Here is an 18,790-nt window from a genome sequence, read left to right on the forward strand (position 1 = left end):
TCCAGCAAACCTCAGTTTGTTTCCTGAGATTAAGAATTCCTCATATCAGTGAGATCATATGATACATGTCTTTCTCTGATTGACTTATTTCGCTTAGCATAATACCCTCTGGTTCCATCCACGTCGTTGCAAATGGCAAGATTTTTTTTTTGATGGCTGCATAATATTCCATTGTGTGTGTGTGTATGTGTGTATATGTGTGTGTGTGTGTGTGTGTGTATATATATACACACACACATATATATACCATTTCTTCTTTAACCATTCATCTATTGATGGACATCTTGGCTCCTTCCATAGTTTGGTTATTGTGGACACTGCTGCTATAAACATCGGGGTGCACGTACCCCTTCGGATCACCTCATTTGTATCTTTGGGGTAAATACCCAGTAGTGCAATTGCTGGGTCGTACGGTAGCTCTATTTTCAACTTTTTGAAGAACCTCCATACTGTTTTCCAGAGTGGCTGCACCTGTCTATTTTATTTCTGTCAGATTCAGTCTCCAAACTGGTTGTGAAATACAGACACAACGGAAGCCCTCTTTTAAGTGTGATTAAGGCTGGCCATAGACCTATTAACTGAAAGAGATAAAGTTGACTTGAAAGTTAAAGTTTAGGTAGTACAATTTTAAGTTACACACATATGACTTAATAATTCATGTTTTCATATATGTTTTATATATACTTATATATATAACATTTCCTAATCTATTGATATTAAGAGCAAAGCTTCTGGTTTAACTATGGGACCACTAACTGGAGTCCTGTGTCATATTTTCTGCATAACCATGCATGTGATTAATCATGTATGGTTTCCAGATTAGGTTTTTCTAAAGCAGACCAAGAATTTCACCACTTGAAAAAATATTAAGCCATATGAGTACAGACTGCTTCTACATCTTTATGACTTTTTTTTTTTTTTAAAGATTTTATTTATTTATTTGACACAGAAAGACACAGCGAGAGAGGGAACACAAACGGGGAGTGGGAGAGGGAGAAGCAGACTCCCTGCCGAGCAGGGAGCCCGATGTGGGACTCGATCCCGGGACTCCAGGATCATGACCCGAGCCGAAGGCAGTCGCTTAACCAACTGAGCCACCCAGGCGCCCTCTTTATGACTTCTTCCCAATTTTTTTTAGGTATCTCACCAGTGACTCACATTTGTTGAAAATTTCTAAAGAACCCAACTTCATTTAAAAAAAACAATCTTTTTGTATAATTCATCAGTTCAATAAAAATTAATCAAATTGTGCAAGAAAAATAACAAGAACAACTGATCTGGGAATAAATAATTGTTTCATGATAATCATACAATTCAACGGAAAGACCAGAGGGAGAGAATTGTACCAGTTTCCCTAGCTAGTGGCCTGTTAGGGACAAGGTCAGGCTATCATGGGCACAGAAAAGAATGGAGTGAATCAGTTGATCTAGTTGGCCAATTAAATGGAGATTGGTTAACAGAAATCTTAGGAAGAGAGAATAAAAAGAATAGTTACTTTATCTCCTTAACAGCCTCAAAAAGTAGCCCTGTCCCTGTATTAAAATATTAGTTCTCTATTCTAGGTGGTAGGTACACAAATTTCAAAGCTTTGGGGGTAGACATTATAAAAAGGAAAAGGAATCAATCTCCACACCTGCTTCTAGAGACCTGCAATGTAGCTATTATTTCTAACTGTTTACCACTGGTCAGTGAGTAATTGTATTTTCCAGTCCAGTTGATCAACTTTATAGTTTGTGGATATCTTAAATTGTGGCAATAGGTTGACTGTCAAACCAAGGTTTGGTGTTCCTCTGATTGTTGATCATCATCTTTGTTTTCATGAGTTTTAATAGGAAATTGAGAGAGTCAGTCTCAGAGTCCCTAGTCTGCCATCACATAAAACAAAGTGTCAACTTTTCGTTTTTTCATAGAATAGGTGTTATTCATCTAAGTCAATGTAAGGCTGAAACAGTATTTCTGGAATTAATACTCATCATTTCTGATATCATAAAATAAATAGAAATGTTAAGGGTAGGGAGACTGTTGTGGGAAAGGTAGGGCCTTTTCTATTCTCTCCCCCAGAGACCTTTATATCTCCTTGAAAAAAGTCAGGCAAAAGACAAGCCTGCGAATGACTGATTTAGAATGGCAAACACCAGGTAAGATTATTTGATGTTGTGATCCAGACATGATTGCTCTAAAACTAGTTATAACATAAAATTAACTAATCTATCATGTTGAAAGTATCTCCAACTCCCTAGGAAGTTTTTGGTTACTTAAAGTAATGTACTATATTCTACTCAAGTCTTTTGGGTCAGACATCCTTTCTAAAAATATCCCACATTACACACAGGCTGAAACGTGTTTCTGGATAATTGGAGAACCGGTCAATCTATATCTTGAAACAAGTCAAAATGAATAAAATGTAACTCAGATGCAACATAGATGAAAACACACAAACACCTTTCACAAGCAAGAAATACTTAAACAAAAAAGCATCTCAGAGGAGAGTTTAGGAACGCCTTCAAAACCAGTAATGAGCATTAACTCTTAAATAGACTATGCTATTAATACCCAGACAGACCTCTACTAGACTAGAACTCAGTTTTTTATTTTTAAGAGTCTCCAGTACTCTCAGTTAACAATTGCCCCATTAAAAGAAAAGTTCTAAAGTCTCTCATAATAACAGAACCTGCAGAGGATCCAGAGTGTCAAATCCTAGTCAAATCATGTATTCTATTATTACTTTAAATTCCCTTGGGATAATGTTAAAAGGCAGCCCTTCATTATCAAGGACAGAAACCCTCAATCTCTGTGACTTTGTACATTTGTTTTTCTGCTAACTAATGTGAAGACATTTCTGTACTATTTTCTAGTGCATGACAAGATTTGAGCTCACACTGTTACGATCCATGAGCAATAAAGCACAGTTCTTACACTACTCATCACAGTTATCACTGCTAACACTGTTCCAGCTCCCCCAAGAAAAACCACCAGGTACAAAGTAAGGTGCATCGTGACGTTCACAGCTCTCTCAGGAGACGCCATGTGCTCAGATTAGAACCACTTTCGTTCAAGTAGCGGAATCTCAGCTCAGTTCCTGAGCTATAAATGACTCTACCAGGTCTATATTATAATAAATAACACTGCCAGAATCTGAATGGTGAGAATTCTATTTCCCTAGAAATTCCACTCCAAACAATAACTGTACGGCTGTGAATTTGGTTACTTCATTTAAAACTTACGTTTAAACAACTGGTAGGAAGATTAGATACAGTGTGATTTGGTCTAAAAATACACTGATGATATGGTAACATGAAAAAATGATTTAAAGTCTTGAATTCCATTACACTAATAGATAATTACTGTGAGAAGAATGTTTTGTGATAACAACATTAAAAACACAAAATGCAGAATCAGGCAAATACTCTAAGTCAGCAACAACAGAAAGTCTTGTGTGTAAAAACTGATCTGATCAGCAATGTCCACAGTACCCAAAACATGGAAAGAGCCCCAATGTCCACTCACTGATGAATGAATAAAGAAGATGTGTATGTATATATACATACATACACACACAGTGGAATATTACTCAGCCATCAAAAAGAATGAAATCTTGCCATTTGCAACAATGTGGATGGAACTAGAGTGTATTACGCTAAGTGAAATAAGTTAGTCAGAGAAAGACAAATACCATGATTTCACTAATATCTAGAATTTAAGAAACAAAACTGATGAACATAGGGGAAGGGAAGGAAAAATACAATAAGATAAAAACAGAGAAGGAGGCAAGTCACAAGAGATGCTTAACTACCGGGAACAAACTGAGGGTTGCTGGAGGGGACGTGGGGGGGATGGGGTAACTGTGTGTGGGCATTAAAGAGGGCACTTGATGTAATGAGCACTGGGTGTTATAGGCAACTGATCAATCACTAAATACTACCTCTGAAACTAATAATAAACTGTATGTTAACTAACTTCAATTTAAATAAAATCTAAAAAAGAAAAAAAGTCATCTGATCAGGTCAACTCATTTAGATATTTGGGAATATCTTTTGAACCCACCCATTCTAAAGAGCCTTCAAGAAAGCAATCTCAACAAAGGTAATTCTGTAAGAATGCAATGATGCTGAGAGGCAACCTAAAATTTTTCAGGTCCCATGGTATGAAACTCTAAAATCTCCAATGAACAGTTGTCCAAATGTTGAGCAAATTCAAAGCTTTGAGTTGTTATTTATTTTTGCTTGTAGTATTATTTAGTGTATTCAGAAGCCCTCTGGCATCCAAACTCCAAATATTAGATGAAAGAACTATTTGGAGAGAAGATATACCAGGATACCACATCTTCACATAGAATGTCTACGCATATCTGGTGTCTGAAGTTTAATAGTCTCTTCAATCAGTAATTAATTGTATTTCAACAAGTCTTTATTCAATTCTTACTATGTTGACTGTAATTCCACAGGCATGGTGGGAGAAATAAATAAAAGAAATAGTTCCTACTGTCAAGGAGTTTACAATCTAGCAGAATTAACTTCAAATAATTATTATACTGAGAGAAATAAGAAAACATCAATTCCCAGTTACATGATTGAGTCATTTTGGACCTGATTTAGATGAAAATTTGGGGCCAGTACCATAATGGGATGGCACTTTGGCATCGTGGGAGGAGGTGGAATATTGTGCACATGGTGAATTGTATGTGAATTGTAGTGGCCAGTGGATAAACTGTGGTAGACCGTCTCCAAAGATGACTGCCATCATTCCCTTCAAGTAATGGAGAATAATTCCCTCCCCCTGAATCTTGGCTGACGCTAGTAACTTGCTTCACTAAGAATGTAGTGGAAAGGACCTTCTAGGAGTTCTGAGGCTAGGTCCTAGAAGCCTTGCTGCTTCCACCCAGGTGTCTTTCTTGCGTTCCGCTATGGGTAGATTCCTGTGACAACTACATGCAATAAATTAGGGGCAGAGAGAAACTGAAGACAGAAGAGCAGGAAGTCATTGCAGTAGTTCAAGTAAAACATTTAAAAAAAAAAATCATAATAGAGGCCTTAAAACCGGAAAGTAACAGGAAGACAGGAGACGAAGAATGTCAGAGGTGAGCAGAGGGGAAAATCCAAAACACTTTCCAGCTGATGAAACTTAAAAGAACAAGAAAAGGTAGAAGTCAAAGTGGGTTCTAGAGGCTAGAAAATTTATGACTTGTTCAGGGTGTCCTAACTCTTAACTCTTAATTGTACCTGCTTTCCATATAAAGACTATTTTTCAGCACCTAGACAACCAAAAAGAGAATGATGCTATTAATAAAGATTAGGATCCAAAAAGAAAGCACACATGGAGAAAACAAGAGGAAATTAAATCAGAGGTGCTGGGCAGCCATCAGGGAGAACCATTACAACAAGCACATGACAATGGAGGTGCTGAGTGCCTTTTCTGGAACTGAGTACTTTTAATATCTGTTTGATACTCTAAAGTCACCCAAGCCCCGAAAACAAGGACTTCTTTTGTGTCTCCACATGGTTGGTGGTTTCATTTCAAGTTAATCCCTTCTTTTTTCTGGCCAAAAATCCCTTACCAATAAACGCCTTGTTAAACATTAAAAGCACTTAATGGTAAATCTGTAATGGGTTTGAATAAATTGCTCTCAAACTAAAAGTTTTCTACTTGAAAAATTAAATTTTCAGATTTACAGAAGTTATCTCAATGCAATTTTAGTTGTATACTCCGTGGCATTTCAAATTATCCACATTAAAAAAAAAAAAGTTCCTTCACACGTTGTCAAAACACATGATTTGGCGGCCTGTGCTGCGGTGATATTTGCTTCCATCCTGCCTCAAGTACCAAACACTGAAAGAAGACTGAAATCCCTGCCTGTCCTAGGAGTTTTACCTTCCATCCTCTATGTCCTCCACGTCCCTAATCCTGTAAATCTTTGTACTACAGTTTTTTTTACAATTGGGCCTTGGAGGAAAAGAAACACCTCGGTACATTCAAGGATTATTTAAGGCTAGAAAATTTATGACTTGTTCAGGGTGCCCTAACTTTTAACTCTCAATTATACCTTCTTTCCACATAAAGACTATGAATGCATATACTATAGAGCTTACCTAACCTTGTGAACTCAATCAGGCTCACAGGTATGTACCACATCCCCATGAGCAGATTAGCCACTCCTTTTTAAAGACTCCCAAACTAACTTATGTTAGGTTATAGCTATAACTAATGTTGCCAAACAGCATGATCAAATTCATTTACATGTATTATTGAAATTGTGTGAGTTAGGGGCGCCTGGCTGGCTCAGTCATTAAGCGTCCGCCTTTGGCTTGGGTCCCAGGGTCCTGGGATCGAGCCCCACATCGGGCTCCCTGCTCAGCGGGAGGCCTGCTTCTCCCTCTCCCACTCTCTCTGCTTGTGTTCCCTGTCTTGCTGTGTCTCTCTCTGTCAAATAAATAAAAACTTAAAAAAAAAACAGCTATGAAATTGTGTGAGTTAGATCAGTATTTCTCAGACTTTTCACATAACTCCTTAAAGACTCTTTAGACATTTTTTGTTAATCATCCCCCCATACAATTTTAATACAACACTTAAAAGTATATCTGTTATTGTACTATTGAGTACTATTTTTATGCTTTATATATTTAAAAAAATACTTTTTTTCAAACTCCCCAAGAACCAATTTTTACCCTCCTAAGGAGGATGTCTCTCTCACTGAGAATGCATGTTTTATTTAGATTAATAAATTGTTGCTCAAACAAGAATTATTCTTATCGCCAAAATAATGCTAAGCCTTAGATCATTATATAGGGACTCATGAAGAACATGAGAAAGACTCATGACCATACTCCTGAAACTTTCAACTTCAAGACTGAGAAGTGCAATGATATCACTTCCAGTATCTGCTAAATAAAACTATGAAATTCTTCCATTTTAAAGGCCACTGTCATTCCTCCATTCTTCTCTGATTTTGTTGAGAGATCAGCTCAGATTATTTGTGGCTAACAAGTAAAATATAGATATTAAAACCAGAAATATAAGTAGTTCTATTCATGAGGTCCTCAAGTACAAAACAGATAATAAAGATACAAATAAGAACTTGACAATCCTAAGTATTCCCAATTCACCTAACTACGGAAACAGTAGTAGCACTGACATTTGGTAGAAAAGAACTGTGAAGGAGTAATATTAAGATGAAGAACACTATTTAAATACAAACTGTTTAAAGGGAAATATCAGAAAGCAATCATTTTACTAATAGTCTCAAAAATGCTATTTACGTTGATGTATAATTAAAACTCCTCAATATTAAAGCTCAAACTATATTTCTTCTTAGTTAATACACCTGGATCTCCTTTCTTCCTCCAGCATAAGTAGAGCTAAAATACCACTTACTCCTGGCTAAAGCAAGGACAATAGAGGAAGAAGAAAAGCCATAGGGTTTGTAACCCATTAGGGCTCCATCCCACCCACCCTACCATGCACCCAGAGGAAGACTAATGGGGTGGGGAAGGGGCATAAATTACTTATAGCAAGCATAAGGCATTCTTACAGTCAGCAGAAACAAAGATCTTCCCCTACCAAAATAGAAAAAGGGGGATTATGCCTAATACCAGAGTTTATTAGGGGCAAAATATTTAAGGAACAGCCATACAACCTCAACTACATCAAAATATTACATATTTTAAGACAAAGAAAACATTTTGTAATGGGAGTATCATTACTCTCTTATGACTTGGCAACCTGAAAGCTGTTAAGCCTGCAACAGGACTTCAAAGTTGAGACTTAAACTGTCTTTTCCAGTTAATCCCTTCTTTTTCTGGCCAAAAGAAAGAAATGTAGGATTTCTTTACCATTACTTTAGTGTTACTAAAAAATACCTGTCTTCTTGTTCTAAGGTATGAGCTGTATACATTTTTAAGTCTCTACTTCCTGAAGAGATTTAGCAAACTAAGGCTTTATTTTCTGAGTAACCAAAATGTCAATTTTATTAGCAATTGTAAATTTTCTGTAATACTTTGATTCCATTTATTTTAAAATAATTCTAATAAAGAATACCTAAAATCATGAATTATCCTTTACAATTATTTTTTTATCCTACAATTTGTACATACTAAATTTCTCAATTTAGATAGCAAAAAGTTATATTATATAAGAATATAGTGTGTATCTGGGGATAGTGGGTACTGACCTAGTGATATTTGGTCATTTAAAACAGAAGACTTGGTTAAATGATTACCAATAAAAACACAAAACATTTCTTTATAAATCAGAGGCAGCCACCAATTAATCATCCCATTTTCAGGTCAACTGAACACCCTTCCCATTTGCCTTAACATAAATCCACAATGCCAAAATGAGACAGTCTGGCCAGCACAATGACAGTTATCTAGTAAACAATTTATAGTAGGAACTTTTCATAATTAAGTTTCTTCCTTCATTTTAAAAATGGGATCAGGGATCAATGAAAAGATAAGTTAACAAAGGGTTAAGAAAGAACATAATCATAAATCATATTTATGATCCCATACCAAATATCTGTAAAAAAATATTGTTATAATTGTTCATTCAGCAATTAATGTATCAAACACTGTGTTAACTATTAACATTGAACATGACAGTCATGGGAGAAAAATCCATTTCTTCAAAAAATTTTTTTAAATTAATAAATTTATTAAACAAAATACTGCCTCAAAGTATATCCTGGCTAGGGAAAAGAAACATGAAAAGCAAAAAAGTCAAGTCAGAACAGTAGCAAAGTGTATGAGAAATTATGTGTTTACCTTGGCTCTGCACTCAGTGTTATTACAGTTTTTTGTGGTAGAGAACCTTGTGAGTTTTGTTTCAAATCCTGTAAAAATAAACAAAAATTTTTTATTTTACTTTTAAAACTTAAGTTTCAAAACTAGCTATGTAATAGTACTTACAAAAATCCTAAAAAGGACACAATGGTGTCCTCCTTCTAGCTACATAAAGGTCCATCAAAGTTCAAAATAAGTAATTCTTGTGTGTGTGCATTTTTATGGGTGTGTCTTTAGACTTCAGTGCGGCATGTGTTACACGGACTAAAAGAGTCCAATTAGGAACCAAGTAAATCAAAGTTCTAAAGATCATTTTGCAAAAAGTTTCACTATTTTACCTTTGTATCACAGGTTTCATATCCTTAAGCAATGTATGTCCATTTATTGGATTTTTTACTTCAACATGAAAATATGTAACCATAATTTGATTGCAAACATCAGTATATGAAAATACTGAACTTACTATCTCTGATTCCAGATGTGTAAGTTCCAATTACATGTAATATTTCAAAGCCTATGGCTCACAATAGACTCTAATGATAAAATATTACAGTTTTAAAACATCTGAGTTGCCAAATCGAAGTCTAAAGAGGTTTGCAATCCCCCATTTTTTCCCACTGTTCTTCCTTGCTGCTGAAGAGTATATTCTTCCTCTCAGAGTATGTTCTGTTTTATTGGCTCCCCTGATCCTAACCACGATACAAGCCAAGGCAGGAATCACCCCATCTAACAGATAAATGAATGAGGGCTCACAGATGTTAAGCAACTTTTTCAGGCCCATGCAATCAGGTACAGAGGTGGGGCTAATAGCTAGTCTTCAATTCCTCAACTGCTCCTCTGCTGTTACACACATCTGAGCACTGCTCACAGCGCTCCATGGGCTCATCCTGAAACCAGAAGACAATTCAGGGGCTTCTAATTAAAGCCAAGCAAAATAACTAATTACAATGTCTAGTTACCTTACAGTATCATCTTAATAGTGTTCTCAAAGCCGTATGTTCCACATAATGAAGTTCATTAGTTTTCATGCTTAGATTTAGTCAGAACAAAATATACACCATAAATCAAATACAGACACACTTACAGGAAAGAAGAACACATAGGTATTTCATATAAAATGATACAAATTCTTTCAAATCATGTATAAGGAAATCACTATTTTTCAAGGTTTCTTTTCACTCAGCTTCTCCCCCCCTTTTCTGAACCAAGAACAAAAGAATCACACATTTTTATGATAATATAAAAGGTAGCAACTAACCATGTCTAGGAGGTTATCAAAAGAGTAAGAGTTGTACGAGTTTTTGTCCTTCAAAATAAGAAGTAGTGCAGAATATCCAATTATCTTCTTCAAATTCGTTAATGAATGAAAGAGTCTGTGAACCAAAAATTTTTACTGGTCTGAGAAGCAATTCAAACATCGGTATACAATATTTTCAGTTTCTTTAATAATGGCCAAACCACCATCATCCTGTATTCACAAAGTGAAACCTATAATGAAGCTATAATGAACTGACTCTTCTTTGCCCAGAACTAAGTACTTAGGAAAAAAAGGTTAGTCAAAAGATTTCACTAATAAGGATTCATTTAAAATAGAAAACTTTCTGTATACACCTGAAACGTGTAAGCTTAATCAAACTACCGATACTTTCTACAAGTATCATGCCAAATACTAAGAATATTCAACATGATCACTCCAATAGCTTTAAGGCTTTGTTACCAAAAAAGTGATTTGGTCCTTTACTTTAGAAAATTCTTTAACAAATGTTGAAACAGCAAAAGAAAGCATGAGATTAACTGTCACTCACAAGAATATTCGTTCAGTATACATACTTCAAAAAACTCAAATTCCTGAAAACTTCAAATAAATATTTTGTTGACTTTAGTTTCATGTTCTTGTTCAAAAAAAGAGAAAGTTTTCACAGGTCTGGATAATGAAATTGTCTTTCTCCTTGTTACTTTTCTTGGTCATTAAAATTGTTAATTGTATTCCAATTGTACTTTTATGTCTGAGGAACCAAAGAGATGCGTATGAATCAACCTACTCAAGATCAATTCTGGAATATAATCTTGGTACAGTATCAACTATTGCTGAAGCACTACACGTGGGAAAAGAATTTGAAGGTTTTTTTTTTTCAAGTTCCATCTTGTTTCTTTAAAGCTTTATAGAACAGGTAACCCTAAGTAAAGCCACTGCAGAAATCTGTCGAAAAACTTGGCTAAACATGCTTTCAATCAGCCATTGAATCTATTATGTTTATAGAGTGATTATATTATTTTCCCCAATACAGGATGCAATTTTGGACCTACATGTTAAGAACATTTTTGTTGGCATGCAACGACAAAAAAATGTTTAAGAGAATTAAAAATAACTTCTTTTTGCAGAGCACTGAGATTACTTTCAAAGATGTAAGTGATCACAATCAGTAAGTTAATTAACTATGCAAATGTGTTATACATACATAGTGTTAAAGTCTTCTGCATGTGAGTTCAGGCCATCATCCAGCTAAGTTTCTTAGTCTATTCAAATGTTTTCCTAGGTGATAACAAGTGTTTTCACCAGACTAAAAGACAATATGAATGACTACAATTCAGTTATAGGAACAAGCCCCTCGATTTAAGTTTATTTTTATCTATATGGCGATCTTTATTAGGCTGTCAGAACCTGAAGAATAAAAGTCATGTTCTACTCCCCCTGCTTGTGTTCCCTCTCTCACTGTCTCTCTCTCTGTGAAATAAATAAATAAAATCTTTAAAAAAAAAAAAAAAAAGAAGGGGCGCCTGGGTGGCTCAGTCGTTAAGCGTCTGCCTTTGGCTCAGGTCATGATCCCAGGGTCCTGGGATCGAGCCCCGCATCAGGCTCCCTGCTCAGCGGGAAGCCTGCTTCTCCCTCTCCCACTCCCCCTGCTTGTGTTCCCTCTCTCACTGTCTCTTTCTCTGTGAAATAAATAAATAAAATCTTTAAAAAAAAAAAAAGTCATGTTCTCCATCAGCTAAAACCTTATATGTATTACAGTGCACTGGAGCTTAAACTGAGGGAATGCCACACATCAATGTTTGTATCCTAAAGGCACATGCACAGTCTTCTAACGAGGTAAGCACTAAGTACTGGTAGTGTATTCCCCAAATGCTTTCTCAGGATGCATAAAGCCATTCTGTTTAAAGCAAAACAAGACTAAACACAGTAAATAAGTTTGGGAAACAATGGGTAAAGCAAAATTTTAATGTTTCAACAATTCATCATTGTGGGATTTCCCAGAGCCTCTAATTTTCTAACATGCCCGTATTTTATTATCACTGAACCGGACCATCACTTAGAAATCAGTTTTCTACTCTGGTATCATTACTACTGTTTCAGGCAGAGACTATCATGTTTGTCAGTGAAGTTTGATCTATACATATGGGCCCTCATACTTACCCTTTGTTCATTTTTTTTCTCCTACCTACCTTAACTACAACATAGAAATAGGCAGAATTCTAAATATTTCTGTAACTGATCTCATTACCATTTCTTCTCTTGCACATAGCCCCATTATCCACTTTTAGGCTGAACATCCATCACAAACACTGTCCCCCTCTAATTCATTTTTTCATGCCATGATTAGAATTAACCTTCAAATAGCCATGATGTATTCTTGCTCTCCAGGTGATAATTATATAAACATTCAATCTACTGTTGAGAGCAGTACTCTAAGTAAGAATCACCTTTGGATGGCAGAAGAGAAAGCTAGAAGGGTCTGGACCCCTGTCGGCACTGTAGAGCTGCTATACCTGAACTGGGGACCTGCAGACTTCTTCCACGTGGCATAAAAATAAGTAGGATAGGATTTATTCAGTTTTAAGTTGTTATTACTAGCAGCCAAATGCAATCCTTAACTCATACACTTGTTCACAGGGACACTTCTGCCAACATTTGAATAAACAGTCAACAGTCTAAGAACAAGAGAGCACCCAATGCTAGCTGCCTCTTTGTTTATAACTCTCTAACTTGTGTTTTGAAATTTCCTACTTAAAATGTCTATGCTAATGACTTGATAATTGTGTATGACTTCTCAATGAAGTGTGAAGTGCTCGCAAAGCAAATTTACAAATGTCAAGTATAATTTGAGAATTATTGTCTTTTTTCTCTAGATGCAATTTTGTATGGTGATGTTTTTATAAGCTAAAAGCATAACCAAACATATGGAGGAACTAATGACAGCCCTTCTGGAAAGGTTATGAGATAGAAAATGTTCAGTTGCAAAAACTCAATGACCTGTACCCAAGTCTCTTTCAATATGGCAGCCAGAGAGAGAGCAAGTAGACAGTATAGGAGAATGACTTCTTCATTTCCTCTTTGGAACTCTTTTCTGAATATAAGCCTCACTTTTAAACTCAATAAACCAAGAAGACAGGAGCAGGTGAAAAGGAAAAAATGGAGGATCTGACCTTATTTTAAAAAATGCCTTCTGTGGGAGAAAAACCAATTATCATTATCAGCCAATGAATGTTTTCCATTTTAAGCCCAGCTCAACCTCAACAGATGCCAAATACATTTGCTACAAGAAAACTGAGAAGATATTCAAGATGCTACCATGAATATATTTTCAAGGATTCAAGTCAACTAATGAAACCTCAAGAATTTGTTTTTCAAATATCTAGAAAGGCAGTCAAAATACTATAACTAAAATTTTAATTAACACTTATAATGATTAGTGATATCAGTTGTGGATCAATCTGTAATGTTGACTTTATATGTTGTATACACTTTTAACATATGGGAGGGAGCATTTATTAAAAAAAGAGATTCACGGGGCGCCTGGGTGGCTCAGTCGTTAAGCGTCTGCCTTCGGCTCAGGTCATGATCCCAGAGTCCTGGGATCGAGCCCCGCATCAGGCTCCCTGCTCTGCGGGAAGTCTGCTTCTCCCTCTCCCACTCCCCCTGCTTGTGTTCCCTCTCTCACTGTGTCTCTCTCTGTCAAATAAATAATAAAAATCTTTAAAAAAAAAAAAGAGATTCACTTCTTAAATCTGTATTATAAGAAAATCAGAGCACACTTTAACAATTTTAAAATATTATTAAAGTACACCATTATTGATAGGAAAAAAATCTGGAAGAAATAATAACTAAGCCATAATGAAACAATAGTCAAAACTCCTTCCCCAACATAGGAATCTCCTCTACAATGATCCTAATGAATGGTTACCCAAACTAGGGCATGATGATGGAAATCTCACTATCACAAAAGGTAAGCCTTTTGATTATTGGGAAGCACTATTTACAAAGTCTCCTGCTGTTCTGAGCTAAAGCCTGTACTCACTGTTTCCAATCCTGCAATGTGAAAATAACTGAGCTTCCCCTCCCTCACTCATCTCACAGACCTTCTAAGAGTTGAAGATGGCTTTGATATCAATACCCAGGCCAACCCTTCTCATCCCAATTCCTTATATCATCTATATATGTCAAAGTTTCTAGGTTCTTCTACTTCCTGGCTATCCTCTAGGCTGAGAACAACTGGATATGAAATAGGATGAAATTAAACTGCTATACAATCAAGTATGGCTCTTTATCTCCTTGGATTATAGCTATGATTTATTTGATACCAAATCCCTGGTCAACAAGGTAACCCCAATTACCACATTATACTTGGGAGAAAACAGAATCAGCTTTATAATAATGTTTTACTACTCCATTTGCAGAAATGCACTGCAATAAAAAGTTAGGACAGCTAGTACATTCTCAATAGAATTCTTGAAAAATGCTTTGAATATTGATGTTGTTTTTCTATAGCAATACTTATAAGGGATGTCATTATTGATATGGTCTGATGTACATTAACAATTTCATCAAAGATATAAGCCTGTGACCCAAAATTTAAAAAAATTGTTTTATAATCACTTTTTAATAATTATATTACCTGGTACCATAATCCACAACCACCCAATCTTTTGCAGTTCCTGTGATAGCATCATGATGTTGAAATAGTCCCAAATTTCTTCTGGCTTCTGTCAGTGCCATGTAATGGGATGATGAAAGAAATTTACTTATCTTGTATTTCTGAGCTTGTTTCAGGGCGAAATAGTAAAGAATTTCAGCAGCCCTAATTGTATAAAACAGTCATTAATTCTTATTTCAAAACAAACATTTACTATTTAAAATATGTGGTACTGATACAATTTTTAAATGCGTTTTTTAAAAAATCCACATCTCAGCACAATTGATAAAAAAGATATTGATAATAAACATTCCTATAAAACCATCTAGGTATCCATCTATCTAGATTATCAATCATCAGAGAACATCATGTCTAAATTGATATAAAGGACCCTTGTTCTAGATGGTCCTGGAAAGAAGCCAGTACCCACTGGCAGCGAAGACAGGTGTACTTATGTATAACATAGTGAAAAAAAAAAAATACCTCGAAACAGCAGTAAAAAGTGGATAATGGTTGCTGCCCTTTCTTCTCTCCAAGATCAGCCCAGACACATACCAGGAACTTCATCACCAGAAAGCCATTCACTCTCACATACATACATTAAAGGAGAGATGGTGCAGAAATGGTCACATAAGTGGGAGACTAACAGTGAAGGAGAGGCAGAAAGCGATGGCCTGACAGCTCAGTGACAACAGCTAGTCTCCGTGCTGAATGAGAACATTCAACAACTAGAGGGAAAGTAACAATATAAACTGAAAGGTGATAAAACATATGCTGTCGCTTCTCGTTTATTTTAAAGAAAAAACACTTTGGCTTACGAGTAGTTTTTGAGCAAGAATATGGGGACTTATCATTTTCATGCTTTATTTTTTTCATCAGAGGATATGGTTCAAGACAGGTTTCGAAAAAGTTCTTTAAAAAGAGATATGGCTTGGGGTGCCTGGGTGGCTCAGTCGTTAAGCGTCTGGCTTCAGCTGAGGTCATGGTCCCAGGATCCTGGGATCGAGCCCCACATGGGGCTCCCTGCTCCGCGGGGAGTCTGCTTCTCCCTCTCCCACTCCCCCTGCTGTGTTCCCTCTCTCTCTGTGTCTCTCTCTGTCAAATAAATAAATAAAATCTTTAAAAATAAATAAAATCTTAAAAAAAAAAAAAGAGAGATGGCTTGATGAAGTAAAAAGTTTAAGAAGGTTCTTTATGCCAAACATATTAAGAAGGATGGACAGAAAACCAAGGCAGCTTGAAAATGTATCCCAATATAAGGAAAAGGATAAATTTAAAGTACTTAAAAAAAAAAAAGAATTGTTTTAAATTTTGAAATAATTAGAGGAAACTAAATAATCTCTGCCTTTAAATTCTAATCTTTCTAAAATTCATGGCAGGAGAAACACTAAGTTTGAATTAAAGAAATTGTGTATATATGTTCATCTATACCCATAGCACATATTCCTGGCTTTGCAAAGAGTACCTATACATATAGATATCCCAAAATGTAAAAAGGGGGTTTAAAAAATATTTTATTCTTTATACTCTTCTATCCTATCCAAATGTTTTACAAATGAGCATCAAGATGAAATATCTATAATCAGACAATAAACTTATTTTCAAGTAAGTTGATTACATTTTGAAATTTGTAATTATTATATGGTTTTTTGTCATTTTATTTTAAAGCAGAATTTTCAAAATATATTATTACTCACACTAAGTACTTCACCTTAAATATGTTCAATAAATTAAAATTGAATCAATATTTGTAACTCTTCGTCACTAAAAAATAGTTGACACTTTTAAAAAAGTGCAGTAGTCCAAAAGAATCTCTACATTACTTAGTACTTTCTCTGTTTTTATCATAGGTAGTTTAGAGTAACATAATAGAGAATTAATATTCTATTGGGCAAAAATGCATCAATCTCTCTAATATAGAAATACTATTTTATTACAAATACAGGAATATGTATCCATCTGGCACATTTGTGAATATCCCCAAAAAAAGGCAAAGATCAGGCTTTTGAAATAATGGTGACAGCACAAAACAGTAAAAATAAAAAAAAACACACTACTATACCAAAGTACAACTCTGGGAGAAATTCATGATCTTTATAAAAAGGCTTTCCAAAATGTACTATTTCTACCAGTACACAGAAGAAGGTAGATATAACATGACTTTTTATTTTTAATACTGAGATTCATCATGAAAATTAATCATCATGAATTCATGATCTGAACTAAGCTGAAAGTGAACTCATCATGAAAATGAATTAAGCTCCCATGCTACACACACATAGAAAGAGCCCCAGGAGCCCCCAGGGTGGTTCATCTTTACCAAAAAGCAACAGGACCCACAAAGATAGCTACTAGCCACGTGTGATTATTTATTTACATTTAAATCAACTCAAATTAAAGGAAATTAAGAGTTCACTTCCTCAGCCACACTGGTCACATTTCAAGTGCTCAACAGTTACATGTGGCAAGTGGCCATACTAAACAGTGCAGAAAACAGAAACAGAAGATTTCTACCACTGCAGAAAGTTCTGTTGGACAGTGACTGAAAGTTCTACTGGACAACGCTGATTAGAGCGTTTTTGTTTTCTCCTGACTTTTCTGCCTTCTCCCTGTCACTGTGCTTTTTCAGCCAATCACTCTGCCGCCATCAGTTCTCATCTCTTTCAAGTTTTGTTCTTCTAAGCAGAGAATCACACCTACAGAAATATGTTTCAAATAAATAAGAACTGAGGTGGAGCCTCTGAAGTTCTCCCACATATAAAATACATTAGTTTTAGACTGTGTACTTTGAGGCCCACATTTTAGCCACAGAGAGGCCCTATTTGTTCCTTGTGACCCTTGCTCGTTTCCAGCAATTTAGTCTGTCTGGCTACTGACCTGCAGACACACATAACAATGCCACTGGATATTATCACGGTGTGCAAACAATACCAGTAATTAATTAGAAACATAAAAAACATAAGATACAGGAGAAAGTCTAATCAGATAAACTGCTTTTTTCAGAACAAAAGCCCATGTAATAATCTGATTATGCACTGGAGACATAGCTCTGATTGCATTAAAATTTCACAATTACATTAAACACATCCCAATACTGCATACATGTTGTATATTATGCAAAACTCTATGCTATGCTATGTGCTATGATCACATAAAAAAGGTGAATAATTAATGTAGCTTTCTAAACGTAAATTTTGTACCTTAGATGGGATTCCAATATCCTATCCATTCGTTTGTAGAAGGGTCTGGATGTAAAGTAGCCGCTCCAGTAATGATCGTCTCGGTCAGCATAAGTGAAAAAATCTCCACTTAGAACAGGGAACATGGATTGGCTATTCTTTCTAATGGTTACATCTTCTTTATCCAGTGCATCAAAATAATCTGATAAAGTCCCAAACTGTATCTAATAAAAAAAAAGTGACACTTATTCATCTCTACCTTAAAATTACTTCTAGCACTAAAAGGAAAAGTTAATAGTAAATATTTAAGATGCGCTTTCCAGTTAAGATGAAATTCTAGCTCAGATTTTACAAAACTCAAAAGCAGGGGGAAAAATATACAGTAGCTCTTTCACTTGCATCAGGTCCCAAATTAAACTAAAATAAAACTTACATCCCTAAGGGGTTAGAAGAACTACTGAGATATACAAATCTGTGGATCTGAAAACACCTTACCAATCTCCAGAATTTCAAAGTGTGCAAGGGTCAGGGAATAGAATAATTCAGAGATGAATAAAAGATGGGAGGAAGCAGCAAAAATAAAACATTTACATACAGTTTGGTTAACCATTAAGTATTTTCATATGTCATATGCACATACACTCCCCTGGCCTCCCCATCCCCCTTGCTTGAGCTCTCATAAGGGAGACTTTAAGAACAGCAGGTCATTAAAAAAATGGACTTTCTCTACCAGCAGGTAACATTGAATAGAAGTAAAACACAAAGAGTGACAAGAACTGCAAGGTTGACTGCTCAAATGAAAAGGTCTTTTGACTAATGATTTAAATTACCAGAACATAAATCCATTCTTATGAGCCCAAGCTATTCCATAAATCAAAGGAAAAAAGAAGTATTATACCACACCATGTAAACAGATATTAAAAGG

General features: G+C 35.5%; 1 protein-coding gene across 2 annotated transcripts in view; it reads right to left on the minus strand.

Annotated features, from left to right (window-relative positions):
• The window catches only part of MAN2A1 (mannosidase alpha class 2A member 1), a 167,201-nt gene that overhangs the window by 66,267 nt on the left and 82,144 nt on the right, over positions 1-18,790 (minus strand). For both annotated transcript variants that reach the window (XM_081826471.1, XM_081826470.1), the window contains exons 9-12: positions 17,887-18,089; positions 14,669-14,851; positions 10,033-10,147; positions 8,757-8,824 (exon numbers count right to left, since the gene is read on the minus strand). In XM_081826471.1, the coding sequence (XP_081682597.1) occupies positions 8,757-8,824; positions 10,033-10,147; positions 14,669-14,851; positions 17,887-18,089 (569 nt within the window). The remainder of the gene's footprint in view (positions 1-8,756; positions 8,825-10,032; positions 10,148-14,668; positions 14,852-17,886; positions 18,090-18,790) is intronic.

This window comes from Leptonychotes weddellii, chromosome 7, assembly GCF_054177405.1.
Source record: "Leptonychotes weddellii isolate Sample4059 chromosome 7, ASM5417740v2, whole genome shotgun sequence".
Lineage (NCBI taxonomy): Eukaryota > Metazoa > Chordata > Mammalia > Carnivora > Phocidae > Leptonychotes > Leptonychotes weddellii.